We start from the raw sequence: 27,260 nt of genomic DNA on the forward strand, positions 1-27,260 counted from the left end.
AATGAAAAATGAAGGAGGGCATATGCTTACAAGAGTGAGTTTGTGGTGAGTGCAATGATATCTATGACGGCTTTGAGGAACTCTTTCAATTCATCATTTAAGATGAATAAAAGTCCACCGCCAGTGTCCTAAGATATTAATTTTCATGAGTACCTTTTATTTGAAGTACTCCATCACAATTTTATCAAAAGCTGTATTTTTAAGTTAAGCAACTCTTGTCTCCATGTTAAGATCCCTTTTTAAATTCATTTCTCAAAAGCCACACTAGCAAATCTCTCTCTCTGGGAGGCTCCCATAGGACAGGAGCAGGTTACCTTAGAAGCCAGGTATTTCACGGAATCCTCTCGTGGTCTCTGGTTCTCAGGATCAGATCCAGACACTGGGGGGGATTTAGCCGCACCAGAACCACTTGTAGAAGAAGTTGGTGAAAGCAGTGGAGTGAAAGGAACATCCTGGGAGGAATCTGAAGCTGCAGTGAAGAGACCAGTTTCATTATTTACAAGGATAGTGTGGGATGCTGAACATACTTCTTGGTTGGACCTGGAGAGTATTTTAACAGCTAATGAGTGAACATGGTACCAAATGCAAAGGCCCAAATGGGAATACAGGCTCCCTCTCAGCCCTGTCTCCCACTACCCAGGTGCCCTCCCAGGAGAACCGCTGTTCCTGGCTTCATTATTTTTGGTTAAAAAAAAAAAAAATCTTTCCTGGCTCCCTCTTCCTGTTCACCCTGTTAGAAACACTTTGTTTTATTACACATAAAATAAGCTGTGGGTTGTCAAATTTGCCACTCCTTCCCAGTTGAAGTTAGTTTTTATAATTTTGTTAAGTCCAGCATAGAAGACAAAGGCTGTGAAAAACAGGATCCAAAAGAATTCTGCACAGACTCCTTCTGGCTTCTTCTGCTAGAAGACTGATCCTGAATTTTAGGACCCTGAATTCCTCAGAGCACCTGATCAGGCCTCACTGCCCACATCAGGAGGGTGACGGGCCTGCCAGCTGGGAGAATGCGAGGGAGGGCCGGCCTCACCCCAGGTCACACCTACAGAAGACTGTGAAAGACAGAGAATTCTCCAGCACGTGGTCACAAACCTGACACAGCAGCTGGAACATGAGGAAAACGGGGAATTTACGTCTATCCAAACAGCAATTCCCTCCACCTTTCTTATGTTCATGCAATAAACGGGACCAGCAGTTAAACACAGACATACTTTTCGTTGATGAGCTGGGGCTGTTGGAAGCGATCTGCCTCATGCGGCTTCCATGGCAGCTCAGTGCCACCAACTTAGAAATGATAGCCGTCTTCCCAAAGCCCACGTTTCCAACAACCACCGCGCCTCTGTTTTCTGTCAGTTCTGTGTTCCTCAAGTTTTCTTCTATCTGGTGAAAGAGCCAATCCCTTCCCACAAACACAGAGTCTGTGGTTATGCTTGGTACTTCAAACAATAATGGTTTCAACAAAATGTCTTGTGGCTTGTAGGGAGCAAATCGTGCTTAGGGGAAAAAAAAATCATTATTTTAGAAGAATGTCATAATTTTATACACTAAAAAACTCAGTTTATCGTTGCTTGTATGATTTTACAATACAAGGGATCTATCTGCAAGTATTTCCAGCATGGTTCTTATAATACTTCCTGCTGCTGCTGCTGCTGCTGCTAAGTCACTTCAGTCATGTCTGACTCTGTGTGACCCCATAGACGGCAGCCCACCAGGCTCCCCCGTCCCTGGGATTCTCCAGGCAAGAACACTGGAGTGGGTTGCCATTTCCTTCTCCAATGCATGAAAGTGAAAAGTGAAAGTGAAGTTGCTCAGTCGTGTCCGACTCTTCACGACCCCATGGGCTGCAGCCCACCAGGCTCCTCTATCCATGGGATTTTCCAGCCAAGAGTGCTGGAGTGGGGTGCCTTCGCCTTCTCCGATAATACTTCCTAATACCTCATTTATCATACCTTATTGGTCTTACAAAGGGTCCTATTAACATGACTCTAGCCCTTTCATACTTCTAAGTTATTCACATGACTCAAGATAGATACACAGAGGATTAGAGAAAGTGATGAAGGGGCCAGATAATGTCTCATCAGTTTATCTGAAATAGTACCTAAGACCTGTTTCTTCCACTTCTGTAGGAAAAAACAGAAATGCATTTCCCCTGAAGACAGTGTCCCAGCTCTTATCGGGGTGTGGTGATACTTTGACCCTTATTGTGAGGTTTTTGGCCATTCAACTGTGCACTTCAGCCAGAAGCAGGAGGTGGCCCCCAGAGACTAAGGAACTGGAACAAAGCTGATTCTTTGTTGGTGACCAAAAACTATAGTGAGTCATGACCCTTCACTTCAAAATAACATATTGAAGAATAATTTTTCAACTCCAGAAGCAAGTTAATTACATAACGTAAGGAAGAGGCTCCAAAAGTCTTAAGGATGACTTCCTAGCACACCTTAGAGATACAAACTTCTTGCACACATACACTTCATATCATGTTTTAAAAACAGCTGGCTTGAATGCTGGTTACCACAGACTTTCCATGTTTAGCGAATGAGCTCATCACAGCCATAATCACAGCAGATGCAAAGATAAATAAATACCTTTAACTTCCTGTGCCCTACCTCCAGCTGTATTGTGCCACGGTAACCTAATTGATGTCCGAAGGGGAGCATTTCTCTGTCCGTCCAAATAACTCAGGTCTTCCAATTTGGTTGAGCTCGTTGCTGCAATATTAAACCGAAGTTTAGTCTCTTCAAAGTTGAGTTTAATATCATACCCAAACTACAAAAAATTATAAATTACAAAGCCATTCACTTCAGGCTTTCAACAAAATTTACTTCAGACTGACTTTGGTTTGGTTTGCCCGCCCCCATTTATTTTTCTGTCAGTGTTGTTAATTAAGAAGTGGACAAAACCAAGAGCTCCTCATTCTTGAGCCAAAGTCATGTTGATACAGTTGCCAGAATCTCCATTACTCCAGGAAAGAGACAGACCTCACCAGAAATTTTTAGAAGAAACCTGAATCAAGTGAAACTCAGTAATGCTTCAGTACTGACTGCAAACACACAGCACAGTGACTTTTCATCTCTGCAGCTCGAGAGAGTCTTACGCTGTCACTAGAATTCCAGCTCTGCTAACTAGGTGAGCACATTCTGCCTGGACAATTCCCCAGGGCTCAGAACCCTAAAAGTCAGCTCTTGGCAGTAAAAGTAACCAAGTGGACTTTATCAGAAAGCTCCAAATTTTTATGTATACATTATAGATTATATATTATACTATATTATGTTTATGTATTTTTTCACTTCTAAAAATAAGTAATCACATTTTCCTCTGATCAAATAAGTAAGAGTCACAGCACACAGTTACATGTTAAAAAAGTTTTACAGATCTAGTCAAGCACATATAAGGTGAATTATAAAAATAATCGGTACAAAACAATTTTGTTACATCTTAGCAAATTTTTAAAGCAAATACACAGTTCATGTTTCCATCTTAAAAAAGGAACCTTCTCCTATTTATATATTCTAGGTCACAATGAAAAAAATCTACATAAAATCAAACCCAATCTGGTTTGGGGGTTAAGGAGCCCATTATAAAAATAATGACGATCCTAGACATATGATTATCTTACAGAGATACAGACATCACTTGAGGGGGAACAATGAGGGAGAGGGAGTTCCTATTTCCAGGGCTAAAGCTTCTAAGAGTGGTGAGATCATCAGTGTGACAGAATTTCGAAGGACAGAAGTCAAGCTGGGCCATCTGCTTGCTGAAAACCCTCTGGCTACCCCATGGGCTCGGATGCAGCAGCCGACCGCCGGCCAGCACCATCTGCCTGGTCTGGGCCCTTCCTACTGCCCCTCCTAAGGCCTCGGTCCTTTTCTTCCGCACTTTTGGCACTAGCTCCTCTCACTCCTCCATTCAGCAGGCACATGGGTGGCTCATGGCCTGGCTCTGTGACAGTGCATCCACTCTGCTGCTGTCTCCAGAGGCCAACTGGCCCTGCTCAATGTCTGAGGCCACAGAGAAACCTCAGACAGCTCGACCCTACGGCAGCACACACTGACGCTTCTTCAGTGCATATCCACAGCCTGTTCACATGTGCTGCACACAGTACGTCAATACTCCACACAGATCTTTCCTCTTAGAAGGATACAACTAATTCCCTATGCAGGACTTCCAAGTGAGCCTAAGGTTTGGGACTCCAAGGCAACATCTAGCTTCTCTCCAGGTCCTTCACAACCAGGGCACAGGAAACTCCCCAGATGGCCAGCGGGACCACACCCATGTCCCTGACTCCCTATAGTCACACTGCTTAGAACGCATTTCCAGGCTCCCACCTGGGACCTGGGACTCTGACTCGGGGCTCTGCAAATGACCCCTCTTCGGCACACCTCCTTGTGAACACACTTACATGTTGAAGGCTGAGACAGAACGAGTAACCCCAGCTATATTCTGGCCACAGGCTGGTTCGGTTCAGAGCTGGGAGAGCCCAGACTGTCTGACCTGCTGCCTCAACCCCAGAGGGCACAGAGACGCCTATAACCTCCAAAGGCTTTCCACTTACCTCCTTATCCTGACCCCTTAAAACATGACATTCAGTTCAGAACTTTTTGACAACCAAAGGCTTAAGAAGAAGAGACTATAAAGAGTGCTTCAACGAAAGGACTGCAAAAAAGCCCAAGTCTGACACAGAGGCAGGAGATACGAGGTTTGAAATACCTCTTTGCAGATTTTCAGTGACTACAGTTTCAGTTCCAAAGTAGGGGAGAGAGCAGCCCAGCAACTCCAGAGGTCTATGCTAAACATGAACACGTTGCTTCGAAATGGACCGCTGCTCATCAGGGCTGCAAGCCACCAGCTGCTGGCTCCCTCCACTGTATAAAGTGTCATCACAGCCACTGAGAGTGATGGGAGAGGGGCAGCCGTGCCGCCGCAGGTGTTCAGTCCCACGCCCAGGCGACACCCTAGGACGACAACATGCTGTCCTTTCACACACCCCTAGGAATTCTCAGACGCTACAAAAATTAGCTCACTTCTGGTATTTAAATAATGAATGCTTTCAAAAGCCTGAACTATTCAGGGCCCAGAAAAATCAGAGGGAAAGCAATAATTTCGTGCTGCAATAAATCTACTGCTAATACCTCTACAATTAAATTAATTATACACTCATGGCATACATACATTGTGTCTAACATCTGGGTGAGAAGTACATTTTAAGATGCTGCAGGAAAGAGGGTTTTTTGGTGGGGGTGGAATGGGTAGATGGAGAAGCAGAGGGAGACTTGTCTAAGCTGAGCAAAGGGAACATCTACTAAAACCCCATGGATTAACCTACCAAAGGTAAGTGCCATTAAGTCCAAGGCAATTACCAGTCAGAGTCTCAAGAAAACTGACTGGTAATTCTGTTTGTTGGTTTCCTAAACTAACCAGTGTTCTGCGATTTACTTAGAAAGTATTTCAAAAGACAAAAGACAAAAAAAAAAAAAAAACAGTAGTCCAAAAAGGTAGAGCTCAATTATCCAACTTCTTGATTATCCAAGGTATCATTTTAAAGGCTTCTCATTCTGCTTTTTAATGAAGGAATAAAGTGTCTATGTTATGTATTTTGATGTGGTATATACAATAATAATGAGACTGCAGCTTTCTAAATCAATTCTACTTCAACAAATGCTTTGCCAAAGAAAATCTCTGTATAGCAAACAATCACCAAACCTAGCCAACTTACTTTTATAACCTTTGACCAAAAAATTCCACTGTATGAGACAGTTAAGAATGAAGCAACAGCTCCAGTTCTCTGTAACAGGCTTAGTGACAATAAAGGCAGGCAGCCTTTGGAACTTGTTTCCATATCCTCACCCCCCAGGGAAACTATGCCCCTTGGGGAAGCTGGCATCACCTGTCTTTCCCTTGTTTAGTCCTTATTCTGTTTCACATACCAAAACACCTTTCCTATCAAATGGCAGTTTCTCTGTGTTTACATGGATCTTGACATGCAAACACTTTCAAGAGATTTCAGTATACGGTCCTTCCCACCTTACTTCAGTCCACCACCAAGTGTTGCCTACTGCTCTGTTTGTAGCAACCTGCCTTCTAATCCCTAGATAAACAGCACTGCATATAGTCTATAACATGAGTCTTTTATTCTTTTCAATGATATTTGAAAAATCTTGCCATTCCCTCTTTAAAAAAAAAATCTACTTATTTGGCTGCACCGAATCTTAAGTTGCAGCATGAGGGATCTTTTTGGCATGAGAACTCTTAGTTGTAGTTTGAGGGATCTAGTTTCCTGACCAGGAATGGAACCTAGCCCCTCTGCACTGGAAGTGAAAAGTCTTAGCCACTAGATCACCAGGGGAGTTCCACCATTCCCACCTAACTAAAGTTCAGCTTTAGGGGTAAAAGGGTAGGCAATGAAGAATCTACCAGACTCCTAGCTTGTTAGCAGATAGTATAATGTAAGGCACTTTCCTATTTCCTTCCAAAATATGCTTTTAGTTTATAAAATATGCAACATGGGAGAAATGAGCAAACCCATTAGGCTAAGCAGTCACTGCTCAAGCCCAGAGATAAAACCCTCCCAATTCCACAGGAGGTCCGGTTCAAGTGCATCCGTAGAAGCTAATGAATGAGCACAGCAGAAATCAGAAAGCCCTGTTCTATAATCACTGCAGTCTCCTGGAAATGCTCAGCTCACACCCACTATCACTTCACATGGCAGGAAACCACATAAAAGAACATCAAGCAGAAAACATAACCCGAAAGGGGTCCTTTTAACACTGTTAAATTAATTTATTAATGTGTTTCCTAATTTTAAAATAGCTGCATTAAATTGAATACAAGTCTGCCATTTTGTTGAAGTCAATATAGCTATGAAGTCCTGGGATAATACAAATGAACCTTTCATCATATCCAGGTAAAAAGGGTCTAAAATGCCATGGGTGCAACATATTATGCCGTAGATGGTGAAACGGTGGTGGGCGGACACACTGCCTTCTGGAAGAACCTTTGTTCAATACATTTAATACACATAAAGCTCTCAGTACTTCCTTCTGGCAGGCACACCAAATCCCTCTTCTGGAACAAGGCCATTTTACTTGCTTTGAAAGTGAATTTAGAGTTGTGTCTCAGAATTCTTCCATTAGAACCGTATATTTATCAGCCACTTCGGAGATCCACTGTAAAACACACCCAGCGACAATCAGAGTAGCCTGGCCCATCCCAAAGGGGCAGTACAGAGTCACAGAGAAACCTTTTGATGTGGGAAGAGAGATCCTGGGTCCAGCCCTTGGCAGAGGAGAAATCGTAAGCATCTCATTGGTAACAAACAATGATCAAAACAAGTTCCTCTTCTAAATTCAACAGAAGAGCACCGAGTGTAGAAATCTGGGACCTTGAAGCAGGCCCAGCAGGTCAGACGTAGGGTTCCCTTCCCCGCCCACTGTGAACTAGCACCCACTGACCAGTCAGCCAGCACCAGTCACCCCTTTCACATTCTCTTCTCAGCTCCAGCTGCCTCATCTTGCTGAGACATGACTGTCTGGCCTGTTTCCATTTCCTTGAGAGAGAACTTGCTTTTCTGCTGCTCATGTTTTAAACCGTGAGCTCCCTTAAAACAGAATTATACAAAACTGGATCTCCCATCTATATGATGAGCCTCAACTATAGAAAATTAGTTCGAAAGCTGGATTAGAAATTCTTTTGAGGGGTGGGTGGAAGGGAGGTTCAAGAGGGAGGGGATATACACGTACATTTGGCTGATTCACATTGTACAGCAGAAACCAATACAACATTGTAAAGCAATTATCCTCCAATTAAAAATTAAAAGTAAACTGTAATGAAAATTCAGGGGAATGGCACAAAAAAAGAAATTCTTTGAGGTGATATTAACAAATTCATTCTAAACAATGATTTCCCTTGATTAAGCTGTAAATCCTGCATTAACTCAGGCTTAAAATAATCTGACAGAAAACAACAAAATTATGTAAAGCATTATCCTTCAATTAAAAAAAAAAACAAGGACAGAGTTTTTGGTCCTTTCTTCCCTCATATACAAAGACCGATATAGTCTAAGTATTAAATTTAAAGAATTCTAGAGGGGAAAGGTCACTTAATGACCATTAAATGCAGCTTTATGTTTACATATGGGTTTACCATCATGCTTACAGATGGGTACAGTAAGGCCTGCAAAAGTTAAGTGCCTGACCCATTATCACAAGGGTGGCTTGTGTCTGGATTAGATTCCCACATGAAGAAAGTGAGCAGTGGGCACCTCAGACCCAGCGAGGTCACCCTTCCAGGGAGAGGCGTGGCCTTACCTGCAACTGAGTTGGGCCGTGGCATTATTAGCGAGCTGGAGCTCTGAGAATAAGGGACCGGACCATCTCCAACTGAGGCTTCGGCTTTGGGCAGCACGCTCTCCGCTGGCCCAGGGGGCTCCTCTTCTGCCACTGGGGAGCAATTATCTGCCCTGCGGTCATGGAGCACTCCCTTCTGTACCCCTAACCTTAGGCTTCCGTCCTTATTCCATTCCAAACTGGAGCCACTCCGGTCATCATTTTCCGATGAACTTGTAATTGTGGCTGAAATGAGAGACCAAAATACTTTGAAGGAAGCCAGGAATAGCTGGGGCTCTTGAGAGCTCACACAGACACACAGACACACACACACCGTCCGCATGATCAATGGTTTTCTGGTCTGTGCAGATTGTTATCGAACTCTGTTTCATACAGTGTATTCTCGTGAGTTAGAAGAATGGTGCTTATCAGGGGAAATAAACTGCTAAATCATTCTACAGGGGAGGGAAAAGAAAACTCTGATAAGAAGATAATGAAAAAACTGTCTAAGAGTATCTGAGAGCTAAGAGCAAATCTATGTAGTTTGGAAATGATATATCCTGCCTTTTAACAAAGATGAATTGCTCACAGAAGAATTCAAATCTCATTAAATTCCTTTGAACCTTTAAGTATTTTTCCCAAATTAATAACATTTGTGCACAGAGAGAAGGGGCAGGGCAGTACAATGGTTAATGCAGGAATGATGTAGGAGGAAAATCTATAAAACAAAATCCAATGATAAAATCAGACAGAAGTTTAATCCTTAGACTTCAAACACTATAACATCTGTTCAAGACATCCAGAGACGCCAACTTGACTTTAATTCTTTAGCAGCCTAGGATGGAAACCTTGAGGAAACCAGGGACAGGAATACATAAGCATGGGAGGGGATACTTGACGACAGAATTAATATTTAACCTCTTCCAAGAAAACCAGGATGGAAAGCATCTTGGCAAAAAAGGAGAAATAGGGCAACATCCACTCTATAAATCTACAAACAGCCACTTCCGACTTAAAGATACTGAGCCATGTGTGATCCACTTGCAAACACAGGTCCCGCCATAGGCCCAACACTGGCTTGTGTCCTTGAGAACAGAGGCCAGGTCTCCTGATCTCTATTCGGATCCCAGTGGCCCAGGCCCTTAACTGCAAGACTTCAATGGGAGCACACTGGGTGAGAGTGTATTCAGGACCCAGACGCCTGGATTAAGCTGCTTCATCACATACACACTTTATCAGCAGGCTGGTGAATTAGCTCCAACAGAGTCTGTTATCTGGGATCAAAGGGTCTGAAGCGGTTTTATTTTTACAATGCTCTTTATGGTTTGGAAATAAAGACAAAACAATTTCCTCCTGTGATGTGACTGCAGGGTATCCTACCACAATTTTAAAACTGTCTTTGCTCCTGGACTTACCATCCACTGCTCCCTCCTTGTTTAAAAATCCCTCCTATGTGCTAAAGCCTCCTTAGAGGATTTACCATTAGCTGATCCCTTCCTTTTCTGCACAGCCCAGGGCCTGGCCCATACTCAGTGCTCAGTAAATGTTTGCTTATTCAATGGATGAGCTCAAACTACAGAAACAGGACATTTATTCTCACTGTTGCTGGTTCAGGATTGCGGGCATTTAGTCTCTAACCAAAGTGTAAGCTGATTTGGGATGGGCCCGTCACACCCTTAGGGGACTCCCAGCATTTCCAAGTATTCTAGCAGGAGGATTACTACTAATTTCTCCATCTATTTGGAATCGATCAGTCTTCATTGTGCGTGTTTTTTAAATGGGCCATTCATATGAACATCCGTTTATTAAGTGTGACTCTTTCCGCCTTAAAAATAAGTGGTGCTAGTAATAACAGTAGCTAGTATCTCCTGAAGGTTACTGTATATCAGGGATTGTGCTAAGGGTTTCATAGGATTACCTTAATTTATTAATGAGATTATTGCCTCAATCATAATTAGTTGCTAATGATAATCTCTTAATAAGCTATGATTGTGTCACAAACTTTCATTTAGAAGTCCAATGCTCAGGACTCAAAATGCTTTTCCTGCAGGCAGGTTGTAATTAGCGGGGTTCCAAGACAACCCCAACATCTAAGTTACAGTTCCAGGGTGGAGGTGACTGATCTGGTTTTTAGGTTGTGGTTGTTTTATTTGAGGGATCATATTCTTAAGGTGAAAAACAAGGTCCAAGTGATGTTCTTCTTCATTTGCTCTTCCTGAGTGCCATGCACTTCTGAATCAAACCTCTGTCTCAGACCTTAAGCAGTGGGAACAGGGACTCCTTACTTCATGTTACAAATGACAGCAGCAGAAGCAGGACTTCAGGGGCCCCAGCAGCAGCCAGGCAAGGACAGTCTGGTCAGGGCTCGTGGACTGCAGGGACAGGCTGAAGACCCAGTCCTGTCAGCTCGGCCACAAGTGCCCAGGCCCTGACAAGTGGCATCATTCAGGTCAGGGAGAGGGAGGGAACGGTGGGGGGAGGGTGGGGGGGGTGTTGTGGAGGAGAAAGGTTCCCAGCTGGGAATAGCAGCTGGGAAGAGAGGTCCTAGATGGGGCCGCAATTTCAAAAGGAGAATATTATATACCTTTATGTCTGTAAGTAGGAGACTCTCCCACCACCCTTATGAAGTTCACCTAAGAGATGCATTCCAGCATCCACCTTCGCCCCTGGTGCAAGGAAGGCAGGTGAGACGCTCTGAAGCCAGGCCCCTCCCGCAAAGACACTCCACTAAGACTGCCCCACTTCACAGCCTTCTTCCCTGGGATCCCAGGTCAGGCTGCCACCTGGCAGCCCAGGCAGTGAACTTTCATCTCGGTTCAGATATGATGAAGCACTGAGATAGATCTGGGGGGGCAGACAAGGCCCCAGTTTCCCCATCCAACCTAAGAAGCACAACACATAGGACAACTCCACAGCCTCCAAGAAAGGGAAAGCAGCTCTTAAAACAAATGACCTGCTACTCAAAAACACCTGTTCTTCCAGGCTAACAGGAATATACTTCTGATTAAACTAACACAGTCACCCTCAAGTTGACCACACAGGGCAACACCCTAAATATGATGATTAAAATAAAAGACTCCGAAAAATAAGGGCTATTTGACATTTTCCAGAGCCTGGATAATCTTGAAAAGCCCCTTAACAACCAAAAAATTCTATCATCTTGTTCCTTTAAGTAGTACAGATGCCAAGAAAGTGAAAGTCACTCAGTTGAGTCCAACTCTTTGTGACCCCATGGTCCCCAGGCTCCTCTGTCCGTGGAACTCTCCAGGCAAGAATACTGGAGTGGGTTGCCACGTTCTTCTCCAGGGGATCTTCCTGACCCAGGGATAGAACCCAGGTTCTCCTGTATTGCAGGTGGATTCTTTACCATCTGAGCCACCAGTGAAGCCCAATATAGATGCCAGTGTTCGTCAATTAAGTCTGGCCACTTTCACTTCACTTTCATCATCACTCAGGCTGGGTCTCAGTCACTCTGCAAATAGGCAGGATTCTGTAAAACGAGTGACTTATTAGGCGTTATGTTTTATCAAGCTACGAGGTTAGGCTGTGCCTTGTAAGTTAATATTAAATTAGATTTGCTCATTTACTCACATGTGATACTACTTCTAACTCTCCATGTAACCTGAAAACTCCTTTTAGGTAGGGACAGTGGGTCATCTTCCTCAGAAGTAACAGCACATTTACCCAGGCCTTCCCTGGTGGCTCAGATGGTAAAGTGTCTGTCTACAATGTGGGAGAGCTGGGTTCAATCCCTGGGTCGGGAAGCTTCCCTGGAGAAGGAAATGGCAACCCACTCCAGTACTCTGGCCTAGAAAATCCCATGGACAGAGGAGCCTGGTGCAGGCTACTGTCCATGGGGTTGCAAAGAGTTGGACACGACCGAGCAACTTCACTTTCACTTTTCACTCATGCACACGGCTGTACCACCTCCAAAGCACCTTCAAATCATGCTAAGACACATACATGATCACCACAACATGTGAGAAGACGTGGAAAGGCTGAGAACCATCAACACGACTTTATAGATATGGAAACACACTGGGGAAAAACTAACCAAACTGACACACACACAAGTTAGTGCTATTCCCATTACCCTCTGACTGCACATGCAGTGTGTGTTAAAACTCCCTTTGCCTTGCACAGTTCTCATCATGTAAAAGGAGTTCTGTAAGAGTATCTGTGGCTATATTGTAAAGTAATTAGCCTCCAATTAAAATAAATAAATTAATTTTAAAAAAGAAGTATTTGTGGCTAAAAAGTATTTTGCAGTTCATGAAACCTGCCTTGTTAAAAATAGCTCCCGGGCAGCGGCTAGTGGAGAAAGGCCAGTCACGAGGGAGCCAGGAGGGAGAGTCAGGGAAGGCTGGGAGGCTGCCTGGGAGGTGGGGGAAGCAGAGACAGGGACCCACTCGGTCATTAAACATTGTGCTCTATATGGCACTGCAATAAAACAATTCCCTCCTTCTCCTTCCCAGCCTTCCCCTCATCCCCTCTTTGCCTATTGAAGGTTCTTTCTATGTTAATGTTCACTTAAAACAGAATTTCAAAAAATAAACAGTAAAGTTCAGGGCCCAAAAAGTAGTTTGGTGGGATCTAAATCAAGTTGTAGGTTTAAAAGAACACCAGGAAATAGTCTGACCATGGCATCAGTCCAGAATTGTTTAGGAACTAAGGGCCATTGGTATCAAACGTATACATAGGCAGAGTTGAATTCTTCTCTCTCTGAGCTCAGGAAAAGACAAGAGGTGAAAAATGCAAGGGGCATGGGTTCAAACTCTGGCTTCTCAACTTTTTAAGGACCCACAAGAGGCTCTCTCTCTGGGTCCACTACTAGGAATGGGCACGTGTTTGTCTTTACCTTCCAGACATAATTGTGTAAGTTTGTGTTTCCCTCTTTACACTGGCTCCAAGTCCTGAGTAAAACTTTCTGCCCATTTTAAAGCAAGATTAATAAAATCTATCAACCTGACTTCTGACTTCATCTTTTCTCTTTTTCCCCAACTCATGCTGCGGTTGTTGTTTAATCGCTAAATTGTGTCCCATTCTTTGCAACCCCATGGACTGTAGCCTGCCAGGCTCCTCTGTCCATGGGATTTTCCAGGCAAGAATACTGGAGCGAGTTGCCATTTCCTCCTCCAGAGGATCTTCCCGACACAGGGATTGAAACCTGCATCTCTTGCCTTGGCAGGAGAATTATTTACTGCTGAGTCACAGGGGAAGCCCTCCTCCACCCATACCTTCTTTGAAAAAGAAAAATCTCAATTTAGTAAATGCCTATGAGCATTTCCGGAGAAGGCAATGGCACCCCACTCCAGTACTCTTGCCTGGAGAATCCCAGGGATGGGGGAGCCTGGTGGGCTGCCGTCTGTGGGGTCACGCAGAGTCGGACACGACTGAAGTGACTTAGCATAGCATAGCATATGAGCATTTCAAATCCACTAGGGAGGAACGGACTATAAATAAATAAGTATCCCTAGGAAATAAGAACAATAATAGTGGTTAACGTGAATATTATAATAGTGCTTACGGTACACAGGCCCTATTCTAAACCTCCGTCATATCTCACTCAGTACTTCTAACAGTCCCATGGGCAAGAAAGCCCTAGAACACCTGGAGCCTCACTGGGCTCCAGAATGATGCTCTGCACTATTCCAATCACAGGATTAGAAAAACTTGTGCACACATCTTGCATACATGTATTTATAAATTATGTTCACGGACTATACTAATTTATTATAATATGAAACATACACAAAACATACATTTTGAAAAGATTTTTAAACACCCCCAAATTGAAAAAAAGTTTTTAAGCATCCCATAGGTTGTCCTGCATTTTCCATTTTCAAAGCCAGGGATCTATGAAGACAGCCCTTTGTCTCTCCGTAGGTGGTGGAGAAAAAGCAGATAGAAGGGCACACATCAGGTGCCTCCTATATCATGAGAATGCTGTCCTCCCCCTTTCAACTGAAGAAAAATAAAATACCACTAACAAAACCCAGACAAACATCTTTCAACTTCTATATCCAGTTTAATGGTTGAGAGGAAGAGTTTAAAAGTTAAAATAAGGGACCAGTGAATTAAAGATCAAACAAAAAAAGTGACTGGTTGCTTATGAAAGAGAAGAAAAGAAGTGAATAAAAAAGGAAAATCCAGCTAGTGCAGACACCGCCTTCTTGGACCCAACCGGATGAAGATCACTAGCAACTCTGGGAGGGGAACACCGTCTAACCGAGATCAAGACCAGGGAAAGATCAAGGTGACAGGTCCAAGAAGCCACATGCCCACTCCCTGCTGCTCCGGACCCGACAGCAGCTTGCCCTCCTCTGCTGTGCACTCACACCTTGCACGCTCAGGCTGCCAGGCCACACACTGGATCTCCCCAGCAGACACCGGGGAAGACTGCAAAGATGAACCCAGTCTGCAGGAAACCTCCCAGAAATGCCAGCCAGGGCTTCTCCCTCCGCCCCGCCCACACACTAACAAACCACAGGAACAAAGTCTGAGGCTCGTCAGCCTGGATGACGTTCTCACCCCCCAACAGCCTGGCAGGCACAGCTTCCAGTGAAGGCACTCGGGCTGATGCGCGCTCACCTGGCACGATGCAGGCAGGGGGCCCTGAGTTACCTCTGGCTCCACGGGGCTTTCTGGCTTCTCTTCCTGCCACTCTGCCTGGACAGAAGCATGAGGCTCCTCTGGACAGCCCTGGGGAACCGCCGAGGGTCCTGTGACAGGCAGGTCTCTGCTCCAAACCTCCACTGAGCGCCCACCACGTTGCACAAGGCGCTCTGCTGTGCCAGGGGCTAGGCCGGGACTCGAGTCACAGCCATGTGGTCCCAGCAGTGCTCAGCCAGCCTCTGAGGCAGAGACACCTGAAGGGGCAGCTGGGGCAGGGCACAGGGGAGGGCGGGCAGGCCACACCGGCCAGCCTCAGCCTCGCCCACTGGCTCCAGACTCTGTCTGAAAGGGCGGGTAGCAGCCTCCACAAAGAAGCCTGCAGACTGGAACAACATGAAGTTTTTCGGCAATAGCACATGTCCCTGTGTACCAGTTCAGCTACACAGACCCTCAGCACTGAAGGCCTAGACAACGGGACTTCTGATTTAGTCCACTGACTCCACAGAGTTCCAGACTCTTCCAGGAAAGAGCATAAGGCACTCACTATTAGTGGTTGGTATTATCCACGGGAAGCACCTGCCCTTGCAGGGCACTGCCGTGTCTTACACCCTTTTCAGCAATTGACAACTTGCCCAAGTCTTCAACGGTAGGAGACCATTCTTTCATTCCACAGGGAGACAAGTTTTAAAGCAGTACTGTAACTATCTCTAGCGTCCCAGCGTTCAATAAATGTGCTCCTGGTGTGCAGTTGGTGCCCATAAATGCTTCAGACAAAACAGCCTGGAAACTCCAACCATGGTCTGAATACAAGGGCAGCGGGCGCTTTGTTGATTCACACCACCACTAAGGACTTCTTTCCCATTAAGTGCCTTACTGAATAATATATGTAAAGGCAAAGTCTCCTCCTTCACCCAAGAGATTAAAGAGCTTGTATAATTAAGGATGATTTTTTAAATTGCAGGCAGTGTAGCAAAATGAATATTAACACAGATTTGAAACACTCTAAATAGTTATTACCAAATCAATTTCAAAGCATTTCAATTTAGTAGCAAGCAGGGCAATACAGGTGTCAACAAAGCAGTATTAGCATAAAATCAAAAGGGCAGGATTTACAACAAGTTAAAAATGAAAATAAAGTACAATTAATTCCTCTTTGTGTGCCTCCTTCTGCATCTGATCACCTCCCCTGGGGCCCAAAGTTCAGGAAATGAAAGGTCTAACGCTTCCTCTGGCACTACTCTGATTTTACAGGCCTAGGAGAGCAGAGAAGAGAGACGCAGGAAGATAAAAGTCAGCCCACAGTCACTTTTCTTTATGTCCTAAGCAACTGGGCAGAAAAACAAATATTATCAAACTCTAGCAAGGAACAGCAGCATCGTAATCAAGTGTCAGTATTTCACCACAAGCCACTTGTGTAGGAGCAATGTTTCTGTGAAGATATTCCCCTGCCTAAATGTATACCTGCCTCCCCGCTTCAAAGCGAGTAGGGTGGGGAACAAATGTAAGCTCCCTCCCCCACCCCCTAGAGAAAGGGGAAAGGCAGAGTCCGAGTTCTTGCTTCACCCTTTTCAAATTCTGAGAACTTAATCATCCTGAAAGCTATCTGGCCTGGTGGAATGTGGTGGCTCAGTTGTCTGGGAGCAGGGCAGGAGGAGGTGGGGAGATGGTGGGGTGAGAGGCGAGATACGAGGTCAGGCCATCTTCCACGTGGGATGCCCTCCTCTCCCCTCCCTTCATGGGGCTGTTCTAACACCAGTCTCAACAAATCCAACACGCCACCAAAGTCATCTGGAGATTATAAGTGGCAGCAGGTAGAAGCAGATGGCAGAGAAAGCAAATGGAAGGAATGATTAACTTCTAAAGGCCTCTCTTTCTGCCAGAATGCTTTAAACTGCTACCTGGAAATCCTTCTCCTGAGCACCTCTATCATTAATCGATAGGAAGGATTTATTAACATTTTAAATCTTGATAGGAAAACTGAGTTTTGTGTCTTTCTCTTCATCCAATATCCATCCTCTTTCTTTTGAAATAGCCCATTTCTTTGAAATAAATACACACAAACATAAAATACTGATCATATGAACATACATAAAAATCAAACAATACATTTAAAGCAAATAATGCTTTAAGTCATTATTTTCAGTGACTTTTTAAAATCAGATGGGTTTTTACACAGATTCGAATGAGTACACATACAGGCATATTATACTTCACTGGACTTTGCAGAAACTGGTGTTTTTCAAATTGAAGCTGTGTGGTAACCCTGCATTGAGTAAATCCAAGCATGCCATTTTTCCAACAGCATGTGCTCACTTCATATCTCTGGATCACATTTTGGTAACTCAAAATATTTCAAACCCTCTACCAGCAAAAAAGATAACAACTCGCTGAAGGCACAGGTGATGGTCAGATTTTTTAAGAATAAGGTATCTTTTAATAAAAGTATGTACCTTTTCTTAAGTGTAATGCTATTGCACACTTAACAGACTACAGTACAGCGTAAACAACTTTTACACTCATTACGAAACCGACAAGAGTTCAGTGACTTGTTTTATTGCAACATTCACTCCACTATGGCAGATGGGAATCAAGCCTGCAATATTCCCAAGGTCAGCCCGTACCTCACTTTTTTCTAAGCTGGGGTTCATAGTTTATGACTTTCCATTTGTAACAGTTGGAAGCCAGTTATATTCAAGAGAGTGTCACTAAGAAAAAAATGTTCTTCCAGTCATGGAGGAAATACCTTTAAAAGCAACTTCTTTATAAAGTCTTCCTTTTCAAAGCAAGTAATTGAAAAGCTGCTTCAAGTGAATGAGTACAGCTGGTGACACATTTAGAGGTTCTCACATTGCAGGTTTGAAAATCAGACACTAACTCGTAGGTAATGTCAATAATTTTAATATGTTAAGAATAAGGAATTTTACCTTAGGGACAAAAAAAAGATATTGTAGGGAATTCAGCTAATCTCATCTAGCTTAGACAGTATTTCTACATGACAGAATTATTAAGCGTCTAAAGAAGTTTATGTTGGGAGAACCTGGAGGTCCTGAAATAGGATAAAGCGAAACTGCACGACACAGTGAGGGTGGGACAGGAGGTGGGAGGGTTCTGCTGAGCCCTGGCCTCCACAGTCTGCGGCTGTGTAGTTGCTCAATCGTGTCCGACTCTTCTGCAAACATGGACTGCAGCCTGCCAGGCTCCTCTGTCCATGAGATTTCCCAGGCAAGGATACTGGAGTGGGTTGCCATTGCCTTCTCCAGGGGATCTAAGAGACTGGAGATGTTGTTTTTAAGCCACTAAGTTGTGTCTGACTCTTGGCGACCCCATGGACTGCAACATGCCAGGCTTCCCTGTTCTTCACCAACAATCTCCTGGAGTCGGCTCAAACTCATGTCCATTGAGCTGGTGATGCCATCCAACCATCTCATCCTCTGTCATCCCCTTCTCCTCCTGCCCTCAATCTTTCCCAGCATCAGGGTCTTTTCCAAGAGACGGGAAGGGGTCCAATAAATTCCTCTACTGGTCATTGGCCTGCCCTTTCTCCTACTAAGCAATTCCAAAAAGAAATTCTCTTCATCTGCAGTATATCAAAACCAGTAGAAACAGAACCCAGGCCGGGCACCCTGTGGCAGCCTGAGAAGGCTGTCTGGGCATGTGGGAACACAAGTTTCCCTTCACAGCATCTGTTGGTCAAAAATATTTAGACTGAATAGTATCAGCATGACTGAAGTTGGCTTAAATAAGGGGGAGGTTAAGGGGGAGGTTTGGGAATTTTTAAGGATGGCTTAGCACTGTTAGAAGTTTCCTCTAAATAAACTGTGCTAATGCTATACATGGAACTCAGGTCTGAGCCCTGGATGGGAGCCTACAACTTCCGCAAAGCTTGTAATGCCATGACAGCTGTGCACTCTTTACGCCAGCCCACCCCCAAGCCTTTGCTATTCTAGCCTGAGCTCCATAGGTTGACGAGTCTTAAACAACTTCAAATGGAAGATTAAGTGGAAAGCCTCTTCCGCCCTTCTCTAGGCCCTGTGTAACTTGGAACATGAATCTTAACCAGCCTGTTTGACAAGCAGCTGCCGGGCCTCCCAAAGCAGGAAGCCAAGATATCTCGCTTTCATCTCTGCCCACTGGGATCGCTGTGTTCTTGACTATTTCACTCCGTTGAACAGTTAAGATGCCCAAAGGTTGTCATTCCCAGGCTACACCTTATAAAGACAGACATGTTCTTCACGCTCCACCCCCAGCAATCACCAAACCACAACTGAGTCACAGATGCCTGCTCCCAGAGAGGCGACAGAACCTGCATACCCTGTTATCAATTCAGGAGGAAGCTCTTTCCTCCTCTGGCCCAACCACGCCCACCTTTTCAAAGAGCTGTGGCTAGGTCTGCTGGAGAGGAAAGGTGTTTTTTTCCCTCTCCCTATCACACCTCCAACGTGTCCCCGGCAACAGGCTCTAGTTGTGCAGGTCTGAAGGAGAGAGGACAGAGGAACCTTGTCGCCAGCACAGCGTCTCTCCATCTCAGCCACCTACGGTCCTGGCTCCCTAAAGGAGCTCAGGGAACCAGGCAGGAAGCACAAACTCCCGCAGCAGGGGGTCTTCGCTGAAAGAAGGACTTAGCCACCACCTCCCACTTCCTCCCACTTTCATCTCAATCGTCACCATTTTTCAAGTTCAGCTGAGTTAAGAGAACACGTTGACCTGAGTCAAGGAATGAAAGACATCCTCAATGATATGAAATGAGCTGCTTCACGACAAGACACAGCTTACAGTACAGATGGCACGAAAAGACCTGACGATGCCGACTGGGAATGGGAATCCCACACAGCTTCTCTAGAAACCATCTAAACCATTCCCTCCTTCAGTGAAACTTGACAGTAGCCATAATTCTCTTTCCTTAATTTCTCATTCCCAACGCCATGCTAGGAGCCCAGTAGATAGCAGAACTAAGATAGATGAGACCCCCCTAACCATGTGGCAAGTGAAAGCCGCTCAGTCGTATCCGACTCTTTGTGACCCCATGGACTGTATGGTCCATGGAACTCTCTAGGCCAGAATACTGGAGACAACAGTAAACAACAAAACAAGAATAAGTAAACTGAAAATATTGAGGTATACAGACTGCACCTTGTAAGGGCACGAACTATTCTGGGTTCAGCAGGGACTATATTAAATCAAGTACTAATTGAGAGCCTTCATATTCCTGCAACTCAATCATTCAATGATAATACAAAAAACAAACCAGCAACTTTTCCCTCTTTAAGACACCTTTAAAACTGCAGCAATATCTCTTAATGAGAAAGAGAAAGAGTCAGAGAATGAACGTGGGTCGTTTTCTGTCACTGAAAAGTTTTCTGTCAAAACAACAAACTGGCTTGGTTATAACCAGAAGCTGCGATGTCAATGCCACAAGACAGAATGAAGAGAAAAAACCTATTAGAAAAATAATAATAAAAAACTAGGACTTCTCTGGTAGTGCACTGGATAAGAATGTGCCTGCCAATGCTGAGAAAACAGGTTCAATCTCTGGTCTGGGAAGATTCCACATGCTGTGAAGCAACTAACCCATGCGCCACAACCACTGAACCTGTGCTTTAGAGCCTGCGAGTCGCAGCTACCTGTGTGCGGCAGCTACGAAAGCCTGTGAGCCCAGAGCCTATGCGCCGCAACAAGAGAAACCACTACAATGAGAAGCCTGCACGCCACGATGCAGAGCAGCCCCAACGGCCGCAACGAGAGAAAGCCTTTGTGTAGCAATGAAGACCCAGCGCAGTCAAAAACAAATAATTTTTTAAAAGATCTGTAGCACTGGCCAATTTCCTGAAAGAAGACAAACTCTGAGGAAAAAAGGGCATTGCAGAAGAGCTAAGAACACTGTAAAGGAAGTCATCTGGCCATCACAGAATCAATACCAGAGATCCATCAATGGTCGACACTTCAGAGACAGATGGGACATGAAAACAGGAGTAACACTGGGGAAAATCTGTTAGACAGAATACAGGTGGGGAAGCAGAGTTAAAAGGGAATTGGAAGAATAAGCTCACTGGAAGGGCTTGAAGTGGAGTGAAGAAAATTCAGACCTGCTACAAAAACCAGTCACATGCAGTTAGTCTGCAGAGACAGAAAGTAGATTGCCCAGTGAGTAGGTCTGGTGTATGCAGGGAAATGAGGTGTGACTTCTAAGAGTACAGAGTTTCTTTTTGAAGTGGTAAAAATATTCCAAAATCAGGTTGTGGTGATGGTTGCACAATTCTGAATAAACACAAGCCACTCAAAAGTTTAAACGGATGATACTGTGGCATGGAAATTATATCTCAATGAGACAATTAAAAATGAAACAAAAATCCATTGAAAATCCTGATCCAAGAGAAAACAGGGAACAGGCTTGCCTTCCTCTTGCTGCGGGGCCCCTCACAAGAGCTGTTAAGGGGGCGACATCAAGAACTTCACAACCCAGTCCAGGTATCTCACGTATCTTCTGAGGCAATCTCCAAAAGACAAACTGGATGAGCCTGCAGTTTGGTTTTTCAAATTACATATGAAGGAAATTGCAGGTGACTGAAGAGAACAAAGAGCTCAAATGTCACTGCATTTGGTTACATATTAACGTGGAAGGAAGTGGGGCTCCTTCCAATAATAAAACATAAAATATTCCTCAAAAACATGTGCATCACTCAGCAGCAGGGAAAGGGCTGAGCTGCAGGAGGGCACCAGGGTCAGGCAGCAGCATGGCCTGAGAGCACAGGAAGCCGGAGCAGCCCACCCCCAAGGGAGCAGGCTGTAGACCAGGACGCACAGCCACCCAGGCCCACCTGCAGAAATGCAAACACGTTCCTTCTGGGATGGGAGGTAAAAACAAGGGCTCTTAAATTCCCTGGTTGATTCTATTGTGCACCTGGGACTAAGAAACTACTGAACTCATCAGAAGCCTTACTTACGATTTCCTCAGAAGAAGTACGCAAAGAACTCAATTAAACATTCGCGTCACCTAGCCAACCAGCCTAAGAGTCACGACTATACTCTGCGTCTCCAGACAATCAGCTCAGCACATCCACATGTACTTTGCAGGCATGGGTGTGGGTGTTGGGGGGGTGGACTTAGAACCTCCAGGCCTCCAGACAGTGGTCAGATGCCATTAGAAGAAACAAAAGAACAAATACATAGGCATAAGTGGGAAAATCAGTGACCTTGAGATCTGGCTGGGAAGACTTCTCAATATGCAGGGACTTCATTGTCCTGTGGTGTGTCCTATACATACCCAATACCCATCAAGTGGATTAGTGACAAGGGAAGATTTTTTTAATGTCATAGGCCAGACCTGATGTGGAAAATTTTTTACCACATGCGTCCAGGGTTATCAAATAAACACGAAGGAATATAAAAGCCAATGTTTCAACCGCTCAGCTGTCCGTGGAAGTTCTATCTGCAAAGGACAGGGTAGTCCGGGCAGTCTGACCTTCACAGACCGCACACGCTAAAACCCTCTTAAGAAGAGCCTGGTGAACGCTCTGGCTGAAATGCATGGAGCCATCACATGACCGAGCAGTGAGCGTCTTACCTATAATTCCACTGTCCTTGCTTTCCAGGGTGGAGCTAGGGCTGCTAATGGTCTCACAGGGACTTTTGTTGGCTGCCGTCTTGCTGACACAGCTATTCAAGGTTGAGCAGGGGCTATCGGTGCTAGGAGAGGCGGTGCTGCTCGTAAGAGTGGAGCAAGGGCTGATGCCTTGGCTCAGAGCTGTGCACTGCAAGACGAACGGAAGGAGGAGTTAGCGCGTCTACACACCCTTTTGTAGCTTCATGGTTTTAGCATGAAAAACAAACAAGAAAATGGAAAACAGGTTTTCTTTTTTACAATCCAGGGATCTTAATATATACGGTCTTCCAAAATTTAAAAAGAGAAATCTCCCTTAGTTCTGTTCGCCTCCCTGTGATCTTTTTTCTTAAGAGGGCAGTCTTGGAAATAATTTAGTGGGAATGAACATTTGTAAAGCAGAAACAGCAAACAGGCAGACTTCCTTTCATTTAAACTCTGCAGAAGACAAATGGGTTCTTTGACCTCTGTGTGGAAAATCTGGGAACTCTGTTTTTGTAATGTATCACGAGCACCACAACCTGATTCAATTTTTGGAAGATTTATGGGCTCTGCGATCCAGGGAAGGAGACTGGTGGCCACTGTGATCTCAATCCACGCCTGACACCCTCGCAGAGACCCTCGAAGGGGCAGAGGCTCCGGCCCCTCATTGCTATTCGGAAGTACACTTCTCATCTCGGAGGTGGCAGGCTGCCGTTCCCTAGGAAGGGGAGTGCTCTTCCGAAGATGAACCTTTTGATCTTATTTTATTTTGTTTCCACTCATCTTCTATAAATCTTTTCCTCACCCCACTGACCCTCCAAAGTCTAAACCAATTAAAAAAAGCACAGGAAAGTGCATACCAAAGCAGCCGGATGAAAAGAATGGTGCTATAAAGATAAAAGTAGTATCATTCCTAAGGAATTCTCTCGGCCACTTCAATTCAGTTACTCTTCTCTGGGTGGTGACCAGAAGGTTAATGTGGACATTTTTGTAAGGTCTGCACCCTCTGCTTCTCCCCACTCCCTACTACAAAGGTTCACAAACAAACTGTTGAAATTTAATTTCAATACACAATGGCCCAGACTCATCTGGTCTGAACAACAACTTCCCTACTCAGGGAGGAGGCAAGACGATTATGCCGTCATTCATCCTCCGAGCAGATATGACATGCAGTATCTTCCTCGGGCATTACCATGGTTTCATTTTTTTCTTCAATGGTTATGTGTGTGGCACTTGGGATCCCTTCTCCCAGTAAAAATCCCAGTCTTGTCAACAGTTCTTGAGCTGCCGGCGAACAGCTCGGTTCATTATCGGCCTTTGCTTCTGGAACAAAGAAAGAAAACAATGAAGACACCCCTCTCAGGAATTTCAGTATCGAATCTGGAGGACTTGGCATTACAGCTGTTTGTCTGGTGCTTTTGTGTATTTTTATAAAATGCACAAAGTTTGACAGTGCTGCCTGTCCCCTAGCAATACATTCTAATTAAGAGACTGTGACAGGTTAAGAAAACAGTAAAAGGGAAAAACCAAATGCACAGGGTGAAACTGTTGACCTGAATCCAAAGGTACAGTATCATTATCTGTAGCAAGTCCTATTTCCATATCATGAGGAATGGTACCTGAGACACCAAAGGCAGAAAAAGGCCTCATGCTTGAAGGGCACCATGTGTCCAATGCCCACAGAAGGCTGAAATAAAGGAAAACCCAAGTGGCATGCTGGCAGAGTTACCTGGATGCTGGGGGGAAACTGAAATGCAAGCTCTCATCAAACAAGGCAGGGGCACAACCACGTCAGTCTGTGCACACTCCATAGGAGTGATTTGCATCCAATACACTGAATCTTCCTTTAGAGGTAAGACTTTAATAGCAACACTGTAAATATTTGGTTTATTTGGCACTACTGTAAGTTCTGCTTTTATACAGAGCTCTTTGCTTATTGTAAAGCAAAATAAAAACTGTAGTTTCTTGTAAAAAAAAAAAAAAAAAAAAAACCAGGATTCAAACGCAAGGGTCAGTCATCAGGGATCCATGCTGAAACAAAGATCTTAAGCCCCAGTAAACTGTGTCCCAAGAGACAGGACCCAGGAGTACACCCTGCTGTCCACGAGGAGACGTAGAAAAACTGGATGTGCTTTCAGCACACTCCATAGTAATGCTGGAAGCATGTTCCATCTGACAGTCACAGGGCATGTTTGGAAGCCATGCCTTCCTCTGGTCTCCTTAAGGTTGGTCATCATGCTTTGTGCACTCAAGAGAATTTTATTGTTGGATTTAAGTGTTGAGCTGTAGATTAATCTTGTATCCAAACTCTAAGGGAACTTAATGATGGTCGACAAGATGATATTCACTTCATTCCAACACCTCTCTTAGAGTTTTAAGACAGCTCAGCTTCCATCAGGGAATGAAATAATGTATAACGCAAACTGTGCTTACACAGTTAGAACTTAAGAACAACAAGCAACCTGCAACAGTCATTCCTCTTCATGTTTTGTTGGTTTTTGTTAATTGTCTAGGTACCTAGACCCATACATTCATGAACCAATGTCCCTGGATGTGGAAATCTGCAGATAATGGGTAATAGGTTATAGAAACATAAAATGAGGAAAAATAAAATCTGAGATATTATCTTTGACATACAGGATCATCACCAAAGTTCAATGCTAACTTTGCCTTTTGTAAGAAAATACAAAAGACAACATAAGCAGAGCTGAGAAAGACCATCTTTATTATTCTCACCCACATTATCAGTTTTGCTAAGTCATGCTTGCAGGATGGTAGCTACAAGGGAAGTTAAATCAGTTGTATCCTCAAGGAAGGAAAAGTACCCCCGCCCTTGCCTGCTCTCAAAAGCTCCCAATGTTTAGGGTGAGAACAGCTGTTTCCCAGCCTGGATATTTTTCAGTTGCTGTAGCATACTGCAGGGGTAAAATTAACCAAGACTTGATTGTTGTGGGTTGAAAGAGCCCTGATGTTTCTGGATCATTTGCGATAAATTCTTAACATGAAAGAGCAGTGGCCCCAAGCCAATGACAGGGGTAAGGGAGCCACCCCAGGGCGGGCCAACCACACCCTCAAAGCCACCCTACAGAAGATTCCTTCCCACCACAGGTCTCCAACCACATTTTGACTCTTAAGATACATGGGCACTGGTGAAAGGAAAGCAGGAACCCAACCAAATCAGCATAGTCCAGGCACACCCAAGGGCTGGGCCACTTCAGAACAGGATCCATGCTGCCCTCCTTGCCCTTAGGCTCGAGCAGAGCAGCCACTTTATCTTAGGTGGCAGCTGGACTGGAGGGAGAACAGGATGCAGCTGCAAAGGGGAAGAAGTGGGTGAGGGGCCAGAACTCAGCCATTTCCCTACTCCACACCCCTCTTTCTTTTCAACAGTCTCTACACTGTGACCCAATTGTGACTTGCCCCAGAATGTCTACCTTCTGGTTCAACTTGAAACACTCTGAGGAAAGAGCCAGAAGTGGCTCCCAGTTGGCAGCTGCTGTCACAAAATTCACTCTGTTGACAAACAGGACCTTTGAGACCAGCATCCTATGTAGGTCCTGCAGCGGGGTGGGTTAGGATAGCAGATTCACACCAGACTGTCAAGGTTTTCAGTTTAAGTGTGTGTGTGGGGGGGGGTGGGAGGGTGGGGGGGTGGGTGTGGGGGGTGTGTGTGTGTGTGTGTGCACGTGGGCGTGTCCACACACAAATTCAAAGACAACTAGTCATCCAAACTATCCCCCTTCAGGCAAGTTGGGGAGCAGTGGCCATCGCAGTTGCCCAGATACACAAAGGACATCCAAATTCATCATTAACTTGTTCTCTTAACTGTTCAACCTGAACTTTGTTGTTACCAAAGCTCCAAAACTCTACCCGGGTTTTGGATGAACGAACAGATGTTCTGTACTGTAGTTTTGGCATCCATTAAGCCACTGCAATTTTCTTTCTTCCAAAAGCTTTCCAACTGTCTTTTCATCTTACTCTTTCTACTAAAATGTCATCCTAGCGACCTTCTCCTCAGAAGTCCCCTTCAGTCTGAATTCCTTAATCCACGTCAAGCTGTCTTCGTCTTTCCTTCCCTAATGCACAGGGCCCTCTCTTGCTGAACTTTTCATTCTGGCAGAAGGACTCCTGGGTGAAGTATGACAGGGCCGTTTTGGGGAAGATGAGCTGCCCGGGAAAACACTCTGATGTGACACGTGACTGTGAAATGGAAATGGATTTCTCCTTTCATAGTCAGTCACCAAATACTGAGATCTGAACAGTCAGAAAGAATTTTCTTTGAGCTAACAATTCCAAAATGACTTCCACACCAAAATCCAAATGGGATACCTCTAGATGGTCTATTTCTATCCATGTGGTTAATACTAAATCACTTATCAATTATGGGTTACCTTACCCAATACAAATGGGCTGAGGACTGGAGAGAAAGACCTCATCTCTTAGCAATGCTCTGCTATCTCATACATGTTTTGGGTTGGCCAAAAAATTTGTTCAGGTTTTTCTGTAGCATCTTACGGAAAATCCAAACGAACTTTTTGATCAACCCAATAAATATCCAACACATTTATGATGGCTGTATCTGAAGCTGAGAGAGTAATCAGCCTCACACTCCCTAGGATCCCATAGGTAAGCTGACAGTGATTGTCCTCCCAATAATGTACTCAGGCAATCCTTGCTTTCAAACCATTGTGGAATAATCATGTGGAAAAAAGCAAAGGAGATTGCTTCAATCACTCCCTGCCTGG

At 44.6% G+C, this 27,260-nt stretch overlaps 1 protein-coding gene across 7 annotated transcripts in view; it reads right to left on the bottom strand.

The window, feature by feature from the left end:
• Nucleotides 1-27,260, bottom strand: part of TANC1 (tetratricopeptide repeat, ankyrin repeat and coiled-coil containing 1) — a 252,861-nt gene that overhangs the window by 54,762 nt on the left and 170,839 nt on the right. For 2 of the 7 annotated variants that reach the window (XM_070799207.1, XM_070799212.1), the window contains exons 6-11: nt 23,708-23,838; nt 22,498-22,684; nt 8,304-8,567; nt 2,586-2,708; nt 1,212-1,493; nt 315-469 (exon numbers count right to left, since the gene is read on the bottom strand). In XM_070799207.1, coding sequence (XP_070655308.1) covers nt 315-469; nt 1,212-1,493; nt 2,586-2,708; nt 8,304-8,567; nt 22,498-22,684; nt 23,708-23,838 — 1,142 coding nt within the window. The remainder of the gene's footprint in view (nt 1-314; nt 470-1,211; nt 1,494-2,585; nt 2,709-8,303; nt 8,568-22,497; nt 22,685-23,707; nt 23,839-27,260) is intronic. The other 5 variants (XM_070799215.1, XM_070799225.1, XM_070799218.1 and 2 more) reach the window with 5 other exon arrangements.

This window comes from Bos indicus, chromosome 2 (genome assembly GCF_029378745.1).
Source record: "Bos indicus isolate NIAB-ARS_2022 breed Sahiwal x Tharparkar chromosome 2, NIAB-ARS_B.indTharparkar_mat_pri_1.0, whole genome shotgun sequence".
In the NCBI taxonomy this organism is placed as follows: domain Eukaryota; kingdom Metazoa; phylum Chordata; class Mammalia; order Artiodactyla; family Bovidae; genus Bos; species Bos indicus.